This window comes from Aphelocoma coerulescens, chromosome 22 (genome assembly GCF_041296385.1).
Source record: "Aphelocoma coerulescens isolate FSJ_1873_10779 chromosome 22, UR_Acoe_1.0, whole genome shotgun sequence".
NCBI classification, from domain to species: domain Eukaryota; kingdom Metazoa; phylum Chordata; class Aves; order Passeriformes; family Corvidae; genus Aphelocoma; species Aphelocoma coerulescens.
The window spans coordinates 139,312-157,567 of NC_091035.1; the positions used below are offsets into that span (position 1 = coordinate 139,312).

The 18,256-nt window shown below is 52.2% G+C and overlaps 3 protein-coding genes and 1 long non-coding RNA gene across 5 annotated transcripts; all 4 read left to right on the forward strand.

Annotated features, from left to right (window-relative positions):
* The first annotated feature begins 1,549 nt into the window (after window positions 1-1,549).
* IL1B (interleukin 1 beta) lies at window positions 1,550-3,384 on the forward strand. Its single transcript, XM_069035479.1, has 5 exons — window positions 1,550-1,900; window positions 1,987-2,306; window positions 2,413-2,583; window positions 2,693-2,838; window positions 2,925-3,384. Exons 1-5 carry the CDS (start codon window positions 1,860-1,862, stop codon window positions 3,135-3,137), a joined length of 891 nt encoding a protein of 296 aa, XP_068891580.1. The 5' UTR covers window positions 1,550-1,859; the 3' UTR covers window positions 3,138-3,384.
* An 818-nt stretch (window positions 3,385-4,202) lies between these two features.
* Window positions 4,203-10,196, forward strand: LOC138121734 (uncharacterized). The gene is made up of 4 exons (XM_069035525.1): window positions 4,203-4,315; window positions 5,720-5,786; window positions 7,016-7,082; window positions 8,573-10,196. Exons 1-4 carry the CDS (start codon window positions 4,279-4,281, stop codon window positions 9,680-9,682), a joined length of 1,281 nt encoding a protein of 426 aa, XP_068891626.1. The 5' UTR covers window positions 4,203-4,278; the 3' UTR covers window positions 9,683-10,196.
* Window positions 10,197-12,136: 1,940 nt separating this feature from the next.
* On the forward strand, window positions 12,137-14,744 carry LOC138121736 (uncharacterized). 2 transcript variants are annotated; one of them, XR_011156237.1, is made up of 3 exons: window positions 12,137-12,181; window positions 13,308-13,374; window positions 14,604-14,744. It is a non-coding gene; the product is annotated as an uncharacterized lncRNA (long non-coding RNA). The 2 variants fall into 2 exon arrangements; XR_011156238.1 differs by having other exon boundaries at window positions 12,144-12,197.
* Window positions 14,745-15,587: 843 nt separating this feature from the next.
* LOC138121607 (uncharacterized) lies at window positions 15,588-17,784 on the forward strand. Its single transcript, XM_069035300.1, has 2 exons — window positions 15,588-15,698; window positions 16,071-17,784. Exons 1-2 carry the CDS (start codon window positions 15,588-15,590, stop codon window positions 17,268-17,270), a joined length of 1,311 nt encoding a protein of 436 aa, XP_068891401.1. The 3' UTR covers window positions 17,271-17,784.
* Window positions 17,785-18,256: the final 472 nt, after the last annotated feature.

Below are 18,256 nucleotides of genomic sequence, written 5' to 3' on the forward strand. Positions count from 1 at the left end.
AGTTCTGCTAAGTTAAGTTGTATAGAGTGTAAGTAATGTTAAAGCTAAGTTAGTATAACCCTGCAAATGCTTAATAAGTTAAGTGTGTGTTATTAATATTAGACTAATAGATAAGTAAGTTACATCAGTTAACTACATAATTATAGAAAAAGACGGTCTCAACTTAGAGGGATAATTAAGGTTGTTAAGGTTAAAATTATAACTAGTTTTATGACTGGCAGTGTGTTCACCTTGCCTCCCGATGCTTGCAGTATACAATATATAAAGTCTACATCTGTGATCCCTCCAGCTTTGCTTGCACAAGAGAAAAAACGGGGAATTTGTTGGAGAATGGATTTATTGGGATCAATAAAGGAGCTGTGCAAGCTATTAAGCTGAAGGGTTTTAGGGCCTGAGTGCGTGAGACACTTTCTGTGGGAAAGTCTCTGTGAAAAGCAAAACAGTTCCAGCCTGAGAAATTTCAGGGAGTAACGTACTTGCAGGTGTGATATCTAGGAGTATAAGGGAGGCAAGGGCAAGATTCCTCTGAACATAACAAGATTGTGGAAGACTGCCAATGTAGTCTGATTGTGTAGAAGTAGAAACATGTCCTGATAAGTAGGCCCCTTGAAGCTAACAAGCTGGTATACTATTTAAGTGCCTCGAGACTGCGAATAAATCGGAGTTTAGTTTTCAACCATATTGGCTGGTGTCTGTTCTTCTCCCCCCGCCGGGGATCCGAGCTCCCCGTCCCGCCGCGGCTTCCGACCTCTGGCTCCCGACAGTGGAGGACCCCTTGCCCTCAGGCCTTTGGGGACATCCCAGCAAGTGTGACAGCCTGCGGATGCTCAGCAGCGCACAGGAAGTGCTCAGGGAGCTCTGGGTTTCTGGCAATTTCCTGACAGTGAGTCATGGTGGTGCTAGTCTCGGCCCCAGGAGTTGTGCAGGGCTGGACAGCACTTTCAGGAAGTGAAACAGGTGCCAGGAAAACACCCCAACAGCCCAAGTCCACGCAAGCCCGACCACACACATCCCCAGCCCTCCCAGCATGGTACAATCTCCGGCACACTGGATGGACACGAGGATGAGGGGTGTCCCTAAAGGCCATGTCTCTGAAGGCCATGTCCCCAGGGTGGCATGAGTGGGCACAAGAAGCCGAGGGGACAGGAGGGTCCTGCACCCACTGGTGCTGGGGCAGTGGGGACAAGAGGGGTGACAGAGGGCACACAGCTGGCCATGGCACCAGGGGTCTGGGCAGTGCAGGGGAAATGGTGAAGAGGCAGTGCTTGCACCACCAGCTGCTTCCAGGGCAGCCACAATCCCCCGCCCTGACAAGGGTAGGTGTCATCACAGCTGGGCTGGGGCTGGGATTGGGACTGAGGCTGGAGCTGGTGCTGGGTGATCCAGCTCCCTGCTGGGTCAACTGAATGGTGGGCTGGCACATGGTCACAGGCCCCACACATCAACCCCAAACATCCCCTCTGCTCTCTGCCCTACACACCGGCCCTTCAAGCATCCTTCGGCTCTGCCCCACACCCCAGCTCCAGATCATTCCCTGCTCTGCCCCACACTGGCCCTGGAGCACCCCCTGCTCTGCTCCATGCTCCGCCTCCCCACTGCACTGCTTGGGGGCAACCAACCCCTCCAGCCCTCCAGTTCAACAGAGTAATTGGGCAAAACTGGGCATTGCGAAACCTGGAAATCCCACTCTGACAACGCTTCCTTCTAGAGACTCTTAAAAACCAGCCACACTGACGCCGGGCTCAGAGACCAGCCAAGCAGCACTGCAGGCGGGACAGGCAGGAGCAGGCAGCCAAGCGCCTCAGCAGTTTGCAGGTGCTGTGAAGTCTCTGCCCAGGACTCTGCAGTCAGTGACGGCAATGGCATTCGTCCCTGATTTGGACACACTGGAGAGCAGCAGGTAAGAATAGATGTGCCAGAGAGGACTTTGGGGATGTGATTGCTGCATTCCTGACCCTGGCTTCACCATCTCCCTTTGCCTTTCAGCCTGCATGAGGAGACGTTGTACGGCCCCAACTGCTTCTGCCCACAGAAGGTAACACTGGGGTGGTGGGAGCAGTGGGGTCCATGTGGTATGGAAGCCAGGCTCTCACTCTGCATCCCCTTTCCTCCCCAAAAGCCCCAACTGGACTTGGAGGTGACATCGCCTGGGGTGGGCATCCAGGTGACAGTGACAAAAGGACACCTTTCCAGGACCTTTCGCCAGGCTGCCGTCCTGGTGGTTGCTGTGACCAAGCTCCTAAAGCAGCCGTCGCACAAGGACTTTGCCGATAGTGACCTTGGCAGCTTCTTGGATGATATCTTCGGTATGAGGGTGATGTCAGGGGTGTCACTCCATCCAAAGGATACTCTTGGGGGATACTCTTGGACCTGGGAGCATCAGCGTCCCCCTGACTGTCTCACTCCCTACAGAGCCCGTCTCCTTCCAGTGCATCAAGGGCAGTTATACTGGGGCACCTGTTTTCCGCTACACTCGCTCCCAGTCCTTTGACATCCTGGACATTGACCATAAATGCTTCGTACTGGAGTCACCCACCCAGCTAGTGGCGCTGCACCTGCAGGGACCTTCTGCTGGACGGAAAGGTGAGAGCATATGGTCCCATCCCACTGTCCCTCTCCCCAAACCCAGGACCATCCAGGAGCTGACCCACAATCCCAGGACCACCTATTTACCTGTCCCTTCTCTCTGCAGTGAAGCTTAACATCGCTCTGTACCGTCCCCGGTCATCACAGGGCAGCCCAGGGTCTGGAAGGGTGCCAGTGGCTTTGGGTATCAAGGGCTACCAGCTCTACATGTCATGTGTGATGAGTGGCACCAAGCCCGTGCTGCAGCTGGAGGTGAGCAGGGGGTCGCACCAGTGTGTCCTCTGTGGGGCTGGGGGCTCTATTCCACCTTAACTCCCATTTCACCTCCGTGGTTATAGGAAGCAGACGTCAGGAGGGATATTGAGAGTGTGGAGCTGACCCGCTTCATCTTCTATCGCCTGGACAGCCCAGCTGAGGGGACCACCCGCTTCGAGTCGGCTGCCTTCCCTGGCTGGTTCATTTGCACATCCCTGCAGCCCCGCCAGCCTGTCAGCATCACGAACACTCCAGACCAGGTGAACATTGCTACCTATGAGCTGAGCGGGCGCTGAGCACCCTGCATCAACCCAACCAGCAGTCACTGGTTTTCAGGCTGTATGTACTAAGTACAACCCCCTGGGACACAACCTCCCTCCCCATCTATTTCATGTGAAATAGCAGCTCTGGGCCCCATGGGCTCGAGCCACCCCAATCTGTATGTATGTATGTATTTATTTATTTATTGTATCTGCCCCTTGCTTTTGTACTTACTTATTGTGCCCCCTTATTTATGATTGCTTTTAACTTGTATGTGGATGGAGGTGGAAATAAAAGGTTTTCTAGGACAGCATTGCTCAGCTCATTGCTCATGTGGGATAGGGTTGTGGATGGGAAAATCCTTCTGCTTTGGCTGCTTTTTGGGTGAAAACCCAGGGAGTGGGTGGCCACCCCACAGCCCGGGAACCATCCTGACTTGGTCAGACCCACGCAGGACCCTCCACCACCCTGTCTCCAGGCCCTCGGGATGGGGTGATGCTGTCATGCCCACACCACAGCTGGGAGGTGACTGGGGTGGGCATCCCTTGGTGGATCCCCGGCAGCCCTGGCAGCCACCTGGAGCTGTCACCTCTGAGCCAGCTGCTGCCAGCACATGGCATGCTGGACCACAGCACGGCAGGACAATGAGTGGCGTGGCGTGGCATTACAGGGTGTGGCATGATAGCACATAGTATGATGTGGTGCACCATGTCATGCAATTTCACACCACACCATGCCTTCTGTGGCACAGCATGGTGCAGCACAGCATGGTGTGGTGTGGCACTGCGTGGTATTGCATGGCATTGCATGGCGTGCTATGGCATTATGTGGCATTGCATAGCATGGCACGGCATGAAATTGCGAGGCCAGACGCGGCACGGCATCGCACACCGAGCTGTGGAGCGTTGCGGCCTGGCACAGTCTGTCCCGACACGTCTCGGCACGGCGTGGCACGGCCCGTCAGTGCAGGGACCCACCCCCTCCCCGGCCCTCCCCTGTGGCTGAGGCCGCCGGTGGGGACGCGTTGTCACCGCCCCGACCCCTCCGACCAATGGCAGAGCCGCCGCCGCCGCTTGGCTCTCTCCATCGGTCGGTTTGAAGAAGGCGGTGGCAAACGAATGCGGCGTGGCGGTTGCCGGAGCTGCGGGTGGTTGTTCAGCGGCGGCGGCGCCTGTGATGGAGCGGGCGGGACTCCCGGAGCTGGCTCTGAGGGGTACCGGTGCTGAGGGGTGCGGGCGATCGAGGGGCGCTGTGGGGGCGGGGGAGAATGGAGCTCTGAGGCCCTGCGATGCGGGGGTGCTGCGACCTGCGGGCCCTCTGGGGCGGGTACCCTGCGGGGAGGCCGCGAGTTCTGTGGGAGTGCTGGACTGGAGGCGCGCAAAGACGGGCCTGTGGGGAGGGTGTCAGGGGTGGCCTGGGGGCTGCTGGGAGGGAGGCTGAGTGGGGGCCGCGGGATCGGCGTGGTTAGGGGTGTGGGAACCCGCGGGAGGTGCCCACAAAACGGGTCCAGGGACGCGGTTTGGGAGAAGGCAGTGTGGAAAGATTGGGGGCGTGTTGGGGGGGTCGTGCTGCTCTTGGGGCTCAGTGGAAGCCTTGGAGAGCAGAGGGGGCTTGACATGTCCCTAAAGCCCAGGGCGAGATGTGGGTGATCGGGTGAGACTGGGAGAGTGTTAGGGACGGGGGCCCTCGGGATGGGGTGATGCTGGACGCTGGCTGTGCGGTGCCCTGGTGTTAGGAATTATTAAAGGATCAGGGTTAGGGTTAGGGTTAGAGTTAGGGTTAGGGTTAGGGTTAGGGTTAGGGCCTGTGTGAGAAAAACTCTGCAGGAGAAAATTCTTGTGTGAGAACCAAGCCTGAGAAACAAAGAAGGGAGTTTGAAGCGATGCAGCTGTGCTGATAAGATGTGCTAACCGGGAGAGAAGGGCGGGTGAACTTTGAATTCTTTTAATCATAACATAACTGTAGAAGTTTGCCAATGTAAGTCCAATTATGTAGAATATGTAGTACGTAGAAGTAGAAATGCACTTTGATAAGTTTTAAGGCACTTAAGATTTAACAAGCTGGTATACTATATAAGTGCCTCTGGATTGCTAAGAAACTGAGCTTGCTCTTATCAACCACATTGGTTTTGGACTGCAGTTTCTTCCCCCGCTGGAGTCCATGGACTTTTTTCAATTCCAACACCCTGGTGCCGCAGTCAAACTGGGAGTGTCGGAAGTATCCTTTCTCCTCCTTTTGAGACGCTCCTTGCTTTTCCCTCTTACTTGTGTTAGAAGAGGGCTTGGCTGCTAGTGGGTGCAGGCCTGCGGGATATACAGCGGAAACGGAATCATGGGCAGCATCTCCCCTTTCCTTCTGCAAACTGAGCCCTGCACAGCTGGGGTGTTGAGTGACATCACTCTGTGAGGGTCGGGAAGCTTAAGTGCCAGTGAGCTTCTGGGCAGTATCACGTGCATGGGAATTTCTGGGAGCAGCATTGCCAGGTTCCCCAGGCAGGGAGGTTGAGAGATGTGCAGTGTAGTGTTTGAGACTAAGAGAAATCCATTGTCACAGATATTTGTTCTTTGAGAACTGAGACCGTGCTGTGTGCACTGCATTTCCTGTCATCTCTCTGCAGAGCAACGGAGGAGCCGGCCGCAGAACTGCCAAGCAGCCAAGGAAAGGCTGAAGTGCCCAAGTGCAAAGTAAGTTAGGAGGATGTTGGGCTTGGATGAGATGATATGTAAAGGTCTGAGGTATAGCTGGCTCTCCCCACTGGCCAGTGTCTACCTTCTCTGGCCTGTGTACAAAGAACCAGCTCCTGCCAGGGCCTCGCTGTCTGGGCTCTGCCCCCACAGCACCCTGGCACTGGTCTATAGTTACTGGCAGCAGGAGCAGAGGGATGGTTTGAGTGCTGGCATTTCCCAGTGGCTGATGGTGTCTCTTCTGCTTATTTTATGAGTCTCTGTGAAACTTTCTCATCTCAGCTCCTGGCGCTGGCAGAACAAGCCTTGCTGCTAAAAACTCAGATTCAGAACGAGGTCTCAAGTAAAGGGTGATTGGAGTCTCACCACTGGTTTTTAATGGCAGCTTCCAGTGGCCTTTGGAATATGTTCATATCAGGAAGGGGTGTTTTCAGAGCATCTGGCAGGAAAATAGGAAGAGAAGAAGCAGGATCAAAGAGCAAACCAGTTCCTGTCACCAGGCTCTGGGAAACACCACTAATGTAATAGAAATGAGAGAAGATTCACGACCTTTCTTTTTGGCATAGGGCGGCACTTGGGCAGAACAGAAGATGATCCCCTCACTCTCTAGGCTCTTTCTCATGGAAAAATACTTGTACAGGCATTAATCTTCCCAGAGGGCTGAGCTGCTACCCTGGAGCAGAGGGATGGGAGAACTCCCCAGCTGGCTGCTGTCAGAGGGCTCCAGTTCTGTGAGGAGGAGAGGACAGGACTGTGGGAGCTGACAGTGGCCTGCTGTCCCACCTTCCTGCTTAGCTGCCAGTGCCTGGACAGCTGCAAGGCTTGTGGATCAGCTACACTGCAGTGAACCCCGGTCAGGACTCTCTGAGGCACCACTATGACCTGCAGCGTGGCAGCAGCATGACCCCATCTGTCTGTGACACACAGGGCAATTTGGGAGCCTCCAAACCACCTACCTGCCAGACAGTTGCCTGCAGGAATCATTTTGGTTAGCTTTGTTGTCCATGGAAGCTTTGTGACAACCTTGGATGTTAATGGTTTGTGTTGCTTTTCTGTTGCCACACAAAAGAATTAATAGTATGGGGTAGTATTCCTTGTCAGGTTTTTGATTTCTGAAAACTACTCCTAAGCTCCTGTGTCTGAGACAACCAGCAGTGGGTTAGATATTTAACTCTTTCTGCTTTTCTTACGGCTGATAAATAACCTGATAATTTGTTTGACTTTTACAGACACTTTTTAAAGAACTGGACTAATCACCTGAATCCACCCTTAGAGCCAGTTTCTAAACTCAAGCATGTAAGTAGGAAGCTTTTGGGTCTCTCATGCTTTAAGTGAGTCTGGGCAGAACAGGGTCCCCTGTCACGAATGAGTGTTTCATGGTTGCTTAAAGAATCATTGGCAAAGGTATCAGCAAAAGCAGGTTTAATATAAAAGTGAAAGCACGACAAAGTTCATTGTCAAGGTTCACTCTACTAACTGGATGGTTAAAGCACATAGAGAAAAAGCAAGCTAAAATCTAAGATCAATCAATCTCAAACCAAAACCCACTCAAAAATTACCTACGTGGAGGCTGGGGGAGTGAGGCAGGGGAAGGGAAGGGTGAGGATAAAAAGGAATAAGGAAGGTCCATTGAGTCACAAGATTCAGAGCGGACAGTCTTGTTAATCTGAGCACTGGACTTGACCAACAGTTTAGGCCTGAAGGTTTTAACAGCACTTAACAGTATTTATTGAATAGGTTAAATTAAACAATTTAACAAAGGATTCATACAGAATTTACTGCAGCACAACAGTAACTTGCTTACAGGCCTGACTTAAAAATCTAAAGTACTTAACCAAGGAAAGCCACATTCATGGAACATTTGCTGTAGCATACTTACACACATATAGACCTAAAGAGTTTGTACAAGGTAGATACCTGTGAAAAAACTTCCCCTCTGTTGCCTCTCGGAGGCGTAGCGACCTGGTTCAGGAACGGCACGACGACCACCTCAGGTCGTTCGGACCATCAGCTCACAGACACCAATGTGGTGGACGGCAAAATGGCGTTTATTCGTGGATTACATAGGGTTAAATAACCTGGGTTTGCCACGTCACTTCCTTCTGCTCACCTATCACCTGTAGAGGGGAGGGGTTTTACCTGTCCCGTACAACGCGATATCTTCCGAACGCCTGTCCCTAGTCACCTACACCCCCAAATTCAGTGAAGGACTCATGTTGATGCCTTTGTATCTTATCAACAGGCGAAGGGTTGAGCCTTGGGGAGAGGGGGCATTAGCCCAGGCTCTGTTGACATCATTTGCTGTTCCTCCAAGTACAGCAAACGTGAGAGTTTGCTGGCTCTGAGATGTCCTGCTCAGAGGGAGATGCTGGTCACAGCCCACAGCAGTCCAAGAGAGCTCAAAGGGTCTCACTCAGGATTGCTACTTACAGGGTCACAAGAGAATGTACTCTAGTCATAATAATTTTTCATCCTGGCTGCAATTCAGATCTGTAACTTGCTTTGAAAACCACATCCCCAAGTCAGGGTTGTGAGTTCCTGACTCCAAATGGGGGCATACAACAGACGGCTAAGTAGCTGGCAGTGAGTCAACTAATTATTTTTCAAAGGAGTTTAGCTTAGTTAGGAGTTTCAGTTTGGAAGACTGGTCCTTTGCCCATGTCCTGGTGGGTGTTGTGTTACTGTTCTGTTGACAGCTGCTTTGTCATGACTGTCCCCTGGGCCAGCTGTGAGGGTCTGACCAAGCTGCGGTCTCCTTGGAGCTGAGGGCTGCTTTGTCTTTCCAGATTGAGAGGAACCAGGAGGATGTTCTTGGGAACGTGATGGAGGGTGCTCAAGGGGATGGCAAGCTTGGAGCGAAATCCACGCAGCACTCTGGCCACACTGCTCAGCAGAAGCCTTCAAATACATCCCAGAGAGCAGCAGGGGTGTGTCCAGTGCAGCCGGGGAACAATGTGAGGCTTCCTGCTTCTGCACAGACCAGAGACAGGCTCCCACCTTCAAGCTCAGGTCACCTAAATCCAGAAAGGAACCAGAAGTCTGCACAGGATACTGTCACTGCAGCAGCACCTCAGGTGGGAAGTGACCACCCCCCTCCTGGAGCACCTCACTCCCTGAATGAGGGGCTGCAGGACAGGCTAGTCTGCCACAAGGAAAACCTCGGCCCACGAGCCTCCACACCCCCGGTGCTGATCAGAACTTTACAATCTGATGGAAACGGTCTCGGGAAGAAGAGAGTCTTGGCCCACAGGCAAAGCTCAGCCGTAACGTCAAGGCCTGTTCTAGGTCCAAAAGACAGAATTAGTAACTGCCAGGCTAAGGAAGAGCCAGTTCTGGATAAATTCAGGAAAACCCTGCCAGAGTCAAAGAGTGGATCTCAAAATACAAGTACCAGAACTCGGCCGTTGCAGCCCTCTCGGTTCCTTCCTGCTTCTGATAATTTGCTACATAAAAACCCAGGGAAAAAACAGGGAAAAACTACTACAGTGAGGCAACCTGTAGGAAAGCCACCTGGCACAGCTCCAGGGGGAAGTCTCAAGCACCACAGCCAACCTCCCCCAGTGAGAAGATTTCCCACCAAGCCTCCCACCTTGGGCAAGCCCGAGGGGACCACAAACCTGAAATCCAGCCTGAACCCAGGTGTCACTTTGCCAAGGCCCATGGTTAAAGAGGGGATGGACAGGAAGGAAAGGAAGGTGGTGCCTCCTGGACACACAGCAGCATCCCAAGGGACAGGCCACCCAAACCAGTCTTGCAGCATACACAACTCCAAAACTCCTGTACTTGAGGATGATTTGAGAAGTAGGAGAGATGAGCTTAAACCAGAGCTACCGAAGGCAAGTGGTATGCAGGCTAGGCGCATCCCAAGGATCCCATCAGCTGCAGATCGTAAGTAAGTGGCAGCTCTGGCCACCTGGGTCCTTGCCTCCAGGAAACAGCAGAGTTTAAAAGGCTTGACTGGGTGAGCCAGTACCATCCTGCTGAAAACAGAGTCCAAAGTCTTTTATCAGCGAAAGCGTTTTGGGAGGTTGATGCCCTGAAAAAGAAAGGGTTGGGGATAATGTTGGGTGTCACCCTGGGTGCCTCTCCCACCGATTCAGTAAGTGGAAGGAGAGTGTGTGGCCACTCTCCTGTTTTAGCCTCAAGGCTTACACTTGAGAGTGTTTTCCTTTCCCAGTCTAGAGCTCAGATGTGTTTCTGATATAGATATACTGATTGTTTTTGAGCAGCTGAAGTTGGCTAAAGGGAGATTCCAAGGAAAAAACAGCCAGCTCTTGCCAAGCTACTGTCTGCTGGGGTGGTGTGCTAGTTTGAAAACAAACCAGTGAGAGGCACCAAGTCAGAATAACAATTTAATGGAAATTAAAGAAAAGGAAAAGAAAGTAAAAGAAAATACTGACAGAGTCAAGATACAACCTGAGTCCCTGTTAGGCAGGGTAGTGGTAGCAGTCTGGTGGAACGGTGGCTGCAATCCTCTGAAGTGGTGATCCTGTAGTAGAAGGGGTCTGCTCTTCCTCAGCGGTGGCTGTGTAGCTCCTGTCCTCTGGAAATCCAGTGGAGCCCCCCTTTGGTGCTTAGAGTCCCAGTTATATCCACGATGGGATGCTTGGTTCCTCCCTCTGGGTGGAGCATCTCACAATGGGGTAATGAGTCATGAGGCCAAGTGTTGATTAGGCTCGTTAACAGAAGATAGTCTGGAGGGAGTTATCTCTGAGTTATGCAGCAGGACAATGATGGGCCATTAACAGAAAGATAGTCTGGGGGGAGGAGGCAAGGAAACACTGCCCTGTGGGATATGCCCAGCCCTCGCCCTGGAGGGATCTCTGCTGAGACAAGAGATTTTGCAATCGCCCAGCAGGACTCCCTGAAAGGGGCAGCCGCTTCTTGGGTCATGGCGAGGAAAAGTGGACCCACAATCCTTTGAGAGACACTATGCAGATCTTTCTGTAACCCATTGGTCCGTCCCAGGCCCTCTGTAACCCATTGGTCCGTCCCAGACCCTCTGTAACCCATTGGTCTGTCCCAGACCCTCTGTAACCCATTGGTCCCCCGCTGATCCCCTGTATCCCTATAAAAGAAAGCCACCTAGCTCTGTGAGAGAGAGAGCTCGTCCCTGGATTTCCCCTTCGCCGGAGGGAACCAACAATAAAGCTACCTCTGTGCGGAACCAGCCACACGGGCCTCTCGTCTCTCTCTGGTCTGGTTTGGCCTGGAGGATGCCCTGCAGAGCTGAGCTGGAATCACGAGCTGACAATCACTAAAGAGCTGATAGCCTCTGCAAGGGCCCTCCTTTGCCAGCAGCTGAGAGGAAGACACTGGGCCTCGGGAAGGCGATCCCTTCCGGGACCATCTCTCCGGACCAGTCACCTCTTCCTGGGTCAGAGCCACGGACCCCCCCACCAGCTGAAATACTTACTTATTGTGCCCCCTTATTTATGATTGCTTTTAACTTGTATGTGGATGGAGGTGGAAATAAAAGGTTTTCTAGGACAGCATTGCTCAGCTCATTGCTCATGTGGGATAGGGTTGTGGATGGGAAAATCCTTCTGCTTTGGCTGCTTTTTGGGTGAAAACCCAGGGAGTGGGTGGCCACCCCACAGCCCGGGAACCATCCTGACTTGGTCAGACCCACGCAGGACCCTCCACCACCCTGTCTCCAGGCCCTCGGGATGGGGTGATGCTGTCATGCCCACACCACAGCTGGGAGGTGACTGGGGTGGGCATCCCTTGGTGGATCCCCGGCAGCCCTGGCAGCCACCTGGAGCTGTCACCTCTGAGCCAGCTGCTGCCAGCACATGGCATGCTGGACCACAGCACGGCAGGACAATGAGTGGCGTGGCGTGGCATTACAGGGTGTGGCATGATAGCACATAGTATGATGTGGTGCACCATGTCATGCAATTTCACACCACAGCATGCCTTCTGTGGCACAGCATGGTGCAGCACAGCATGGTGTGGTGTGGCACTGCGTGGTATTGCATGGCATTGCATGGCGTGCTATGGCATTATGTGGCATTGCATAGCATGGCACGGCATGAAATTGAGAGGCCAGACGCGGCACGGCATCGCACACCGAGCTGTGGAGCGTTGCGGCCTGGCACAGTCTGTCCCGACACGTCTCGGCACGGCGTGGCACGGCCCGTCAGTGCAGGGACCCACCCCCTCCCCGGCCCTCCCCTGTGGCTGAGGCCGCCGGTGGGGACGCGTTGTCACCGCCCCCATCCCTCCGACCAATGGTAGAGCCGCCGCCGCCGCTTGGCTCTCTGCATCGGTCGGTTTGAAGAAGGCGGTGGCAAACGAATGCGGCGTGACGGTTGCCGGAGCTGCGGGTGGTTGTTCTGCGGCGGCGGCGCCTGTGATGGAGCGGGCGGGACTCCCGGAGCTGGCTCTGAGGGGTACCGGTGCTGAGGGGTGCAGGCGATCGAGGGGCTCTGTGGGGGCAGTGTGGAAGGATTGGGGGCGTGTTGGGGGGGTCGTGCTGCTCTTGGGGCTCAGTGGAAGCCTTGGAGAGCAGAGGGGGCTTGACATATCCCTAAAGCCCAGGGCGAGATGTGGGTGATCGGGTGAGACTGGGAGAGTGTTAGGGACGGGGGCCCTCGGGATGGGGTGATGCTGGACGCTGGCTGTGCGGTGCCCTGGTGTTAGGAATTATTAAAGGATCAGGGTTAGGGTTAGGGTTAGAGTTAGGGTTAGGGTTAGGGTTAGGGCCTGTGTGAGAAAAACTCTGCAGGAGAAAATTCTTGTGTGAGAACCAAGCCTGAGAAACAAAGAAGGGAGTTTGAAGCGATGCAGCTGTGCTGATAAGATGTGCTAACCGGGAGAGAAGGGCGGGTGAACTTTGAATTCTTTTAATCATAACATAACTGTAGAAGTTTGCCAATGTAAGTCCAATTATGTAGAATATGTAGTACGTAGAAGTAGAAATGCACTTTGATAAGTTTTAAGGCACTTAAGATTTAACAAGCTGGTATACTATATAAGTGCCTCTGGATTGCTAAGAAACGGAGCTTGCTCTTATCAACCACATTGGTTTTGGACTGCAGTTTCTTCCCCCGCTGGAGTCCATGGACTTTTTTCAATTCCAACACCCTGGTGCCGCAGTCAAACTGGGAGTGTCGGAAGTATCCTTTCTCCTCCTTTTGAGACGCTCCTTGCTTTTCCCTCTTACTTGTGTTAGAAGAGGGCTTGGCTGCTAGTGGGTGCAGGCCTGCGGGATATACAGCGGAAACGGAATCATGGGCAGCATCTCCCCTTTCCTTCTGCAAACTGAGCCCTGCACAGCTGGGGTGTTGAGTGACATCACTCTGTGAGGGTCGGGAAGCTTAAGTGCCAGTGAGCTTCTGGGCAGTATCACGTGCATGGGAATTTCTGGGAGCAGCATTGCCAGGTTCCCCAGGCAGGGAGGTTGAGAGATGTGCAGTGTAGTGTTTGAGACTAAGAGAAATCCATTGTCACAGATATTTGTTCTTTGAGAACTGAGACCGTGCTGTGTGCACTGCATTTCCTGTCATCTCTCTGCAGAGCAACGGAGGAGCCGGCCGCAGAACTGCCAAGCAGCCAAGGAAAGGCTGAAGTGCCCAAGTGCAAAGTAAGTTAGGAGGATGTTGGGCTTGGATGAGATGATATGTAAAGGTCTGAGGTATAGCTGGCTCTCCCCACTGGCCAGTGTCTACCTTCTCTGGCCTGTGTACAAAGAACCAGCTCCTGCCAGGGCCTCGCTGTCTGGGCTCTGCCCCCACAGCACCCTGGCACTGGTCTATAGTTACTGGCAGCAGGAGCAGAGGGATGGTTTGAGTGCTGGCATTTCCCAGTGGCTGATGGTGTCTCTTCTGCTTATTTTATGAGTCTCTGTGAAACTTTCTCATCTCAGCTCCTGGCTCTGGCAGAACAAGCCTTGCTGCTAAAAACTCAGATTCAGAACGAGGTCTCAAGTAAAGGGTGATTGGAGTCTCACCACTGGTTTTTAATGGCAGCTTCCAGTGGCCTTTGGAATATGTTCATATCAGGAAGGGGTGTTTTCAGAGCATCTGGCAGGAAAATAGGAAGAGAAGAAGCAGGATCAAAGAGCAAACCAGTTCCTGTCACCAGGCTCTGGGAAACACCACTAATGTAATAGAAATGAGAGAAGATTCACGACCTTTCTTTTTGGCATAGGGCGGCACTTGGGCAGAACAGAAGATGATCCCCTCACTCTCTAGGCTCTTTCTCATGGAAAAATACTTGTACAGGCATTAATCTTCCCAGAGGGCTGAGCTGCTACCCTGGAGCAGAGGGATGGGAGAACTCCCCAGCTGGCTGCTGTCAGAGGGCTCCAGTTCTGTGAGGAGGAGAGGACAGGACTGTGGGAGCTGACAGTGGCCTGCTGTCCCACCTTCCTGCTTAGCTGCCAGTGCCTGGACAGCTGCAAGGCTTGTGGATCAGCTACACTGCAGTGAACCCCGGTCAGGACTCTCTGAGGCACCACTATGACCTGCAGCGTGGCAGCAGCATGACCCCATCTGTCTGTGACACACAGGGCAATTTGGGAGCCTCCAAACCACCTACCTGCCAGACAGTTGCCTGCAGGAATCATTTTGGTTAGCTTTGTTGTCCATGGAAGCTTTGTGACAACCTTGGATGTTAATGGTTTGTGTTGCTTTTCTGTTGCCACACAAAAGAATTAATAGTATGGGGTAGTATTCCTTGTCAGGTTTTTGATTTCTGAAAACTACTCCTAAGCTCCTGTGTCTGAGACAACCAGCAGTGGGTTAGATATTTAACTCTTTCTGCTTTTCTTACGGCTGATAAATAACCTGATAATTTGTTTGACTTTTACAGACACTTTTTAAAGAACTGGACTAATCACCTGAATCCACCCTTAGAGCCAGTTTCTAAACTCAAGCATGTAAGTAGGAAGCTTTTGGGTCTCTCATGCTTTAAGTGAGTCTGGGCAGAACAGGGTCCCCTGTCACGAATGAGTGTTTCATGGTTGCTTAAAGAATCATTGGCAAAGGTATCAGCAAAAGCAGGTTTAATATAAAAGTGAAAGCACGACAAAGTTCATTGTCAAGGTTCACTCTACTAACTGGATGGTTAAAGCACATAGAGAAAAAGCAAGCTAAAATCTAAGATCAATCAATCTCAAACCAAAACCCACTCAAAAATTACCTACGTGGAGGCTGGGGGAGTGAGGCAGGGGAAGGGAAGGGTGAGGATAAAAAGGAATAAGGAAGGTCCATTGAGTCACAAGATTCAGAGCGGACAGTCTTGTTAATCTGAGCACTGGACTTGACCAACAGTTTAGGCCTGAAGGTTTTAACAGCACTTAACAGTATTTATTGAATAGGTTAAATTAAACAATTTAACAAAGGATTCATACAGAATTTACTGCAGCACAACAGTAACTTGCTTACAGGCCTGACTTAAAAATCTAAAGTACTTAACCAAGGAAAGCCACATTCATGGAACATTTGCTGTAGCATACTTACACACATATAGACCTAAAGAGTTTGTACAAGGTAGATACCTGTGAAAAAACTTCCCCTCTGTTGCCTCTCGGAGGCGTAGCGACCTGGTTCAGGAACGGCACGACGACCACCTCAGGTCGTTCGGACCATCAGCTCACAGACACCAATGTGGTGGACGGCAAAATGGCGTTTATTCGTGGATTACATAGGGTTAAATAACCTGGGTTTGCCACGTCACTTCCTTCTGCTCACCTATCACCTGTAGAGGGGAGGGGTTTTACCTGTCCCGTACAACGCGATATCTTCCGAACGCCTGTCCCTAGTCACCTACACCCCCAAATTCAGTGAAGGACTCATGTTGATGCCTTTGTATCTTATCAACAGGCGAAGGGTTGAGCCTTGGGGAGAGGGGGCATTAGCCCAGGCTCTGTTGACATCATTTGCTGTTCCTCCAAGTACAGCAAACGTGAGAGTTTGCTGGCTCTGAGATGTCCTGCTCAGAGGGAGATGCTGGTCACAGCCCACAGCAGTCCAAGAGAGCTCAAAGGGTCTCACTCAGGATTGCTACTTACAGGGTCACAAGAGAATGTACTCTAGTCATAATAATTTTTCATCCTGGCTGCAATTCAGATCTGTAACTTGCTTTGAAAACCACATCCCCAAGTCAGGGTTGTGAGTTCCTGACTCCAAATGGGGGCATACAACAGACGGCTAAGTAGCTGGCAGTGAGTCAACTAATTATTTTTCAAAGGAGTTTAGCTTAGTTAGGAGTTTCAGTTTGGAAGACTGGTCCTTTGCCCATGTCCTGGTGGGTGTTGTGTTACTGTTCTGTTGACAGCTGCTTTGTCATGACTGTCCCCTGGGCCAGCTGTCAGGGTCTGACCAAGCTGCGGTCTCCTTGGAGCTGAGGGCTGCTTTGTCTTTCCAGATTGAGAGGAACCAGGAGGATGTTCTTGGGAACGTGATGGAGGGTGCTCAAGGGGATGGCAAGCTTGGAGCGAAATCCACGCAGCACTCTGGCCACACTGCTCAGCAGAAGCCTTCAAATACATCCCAGAGAGCAGCAGGGGTGTGTCCAGTGCAGCCGGGGAACAATGTGAGGCTTCCTGCTTCTGCACAGACCAGAGACAGGCTCCCACCTTCAAGCTCAGGTCACCTAAATCCAGAAAGGAACCAGAAGTCTGCACAGGATACTGTCACTGCAGCAGCACCTCAGGTGGGAAGTGACCACCCCCCTCCTGGAGCACCTCACTCCCTGAATGAGGGGCTGCAGGACAGGCTAGTCTGCCACAAGGAAAACCTCGGCCCACGAGCCTCCACACCCCCGGTGCTGATCAGAACTTTACAATCTGATGGAAACGGTCTCGGGAAGAAGAGAGTCTTGGCCCACAGGCAAAGCTCAGCCGTAACGTCAAGGCCTGTTCTAGGTCCAAAAGACAGAATTAGTAACTGCCAGGCTAAGGAAGAGCCAGTTCTGGATAAATTCAGGAAAACCCTGCCAGAGTCAAAGAGTGGATCTCAAAATACAAGTACCAGAACTCGGCCGTTGCAGCCCTCTCGGTTCCTTCCTGCTTCTGATAATTTGCTACATAAAAACCCAGGGAAAAAACAGGGAAAAACTACTACAGTGAGGCAACCTGTAGGAAAGCCACCTGGCACAGCTCCAGGGGGAAGTCTCAAGCACCACAGCCAACCTCCCCCAGTGAGAAGATTTCCCACCAAGCCTCCCACCTTGGGCAAGCCCGAGGGGACCACAAACCTGAAATCCAGCCTGAACCCAGGTGTCACTTTGCCAAGGCCCATGGTTAAAGAGGGGATGGACAGGAAGGAAAGGAAGGTGGTGCCTCCTGGACACACAGCAGCATCCCAAGGGACAGGCCACCCAAACCAGTCTTGCAGCATACACAACTCCAAAACTCCTGTACTTGAGGATGATTTGAGAAGTAGGAGAGATGAGCTTAAACCAGAGCTACCGAAGGCAAGTGGTATGCAGGCTAGGCGCATCCCAAGGATCCCATCAGCTGCAGATCGTAAGTAAGTGGCAGCTCTGGCCACCTGGGTCCTTGCCTCCAGGAAACAGCAGAGTTTAAAAGGCTTGACTGGGTGAGCCAGTACCATCCTGCTGAAAACAGAGTCCAAAGTCTTTTATCAGCGAAAGCGTTTTGGGAGGTTGATGCCCTGAAAAAGAAAGGGTTGGGGATAATGTTGGGTGTCACCCTGGGTGCCTCTCCCACCGATTCAGTAAGTGGAAGGAGAGTGTGTGGCCACTCTCCTGTTTTAGCCTCAAGGCTTACACTTGAGAGTGTTTTCCTTTCCCAGTCTAGAGCTCAGATGTGTTTCTGATATAGATATACTGATTGTTTTTGAGCAGCTGAAGTTGGCTAAAGGGAGATTCCAAGGAAAAAACAGCCAGCTCTTGCCAAGCTACTGTCTGCTGGGGTGGTGTGCTAGTTTGAAAACAAACCAGTGAGAGGCACCAAGTCAGAATAACAATTTAATGGAAATTAAAGAAAAGGAAAAGAAAGTAAAAGAAAATACTGACAGAGTCAAGATACAACCTGAGTCCCTGTTAGGCAGGGTAGTGGTAGCAGTCTGGTGGAACGGTGGCTGCAATCCTCTGAAGTGGTGATCCTGTAGTAGAAGGGGTCTGCTCTTCCTCAGCGGTGGCTGTGTAGCTCCTGTCCTCTGGAAATCCAGTGGAGCCCCCCTTTGGTGCTTAGAGTCCCAGTTATATCCACGATGGGATGCTTGGTTCCTCCCTCTGGGTGGAGCATCTCACAATGGGGTAATGAGTCATGAGGCCAAGTGTTGATTAGGCTCGTTAACAGAAGATAGTCTGGAGGGAGTTATCTCTGAGTTATGCAGCAGGACAATGATGGGCCATTAACAGAAAGATAGTCTGGGGGGAGGAGGCAAGGAAACACTGCCCTGTGGGATATGCCCAGCCCTCGCCCTGGAGGGATCTCTGCTGAGACAAGAGATTTTGCAATCGCCCAGCAGGACTCCCTGAAAGGGGCAGCCGCT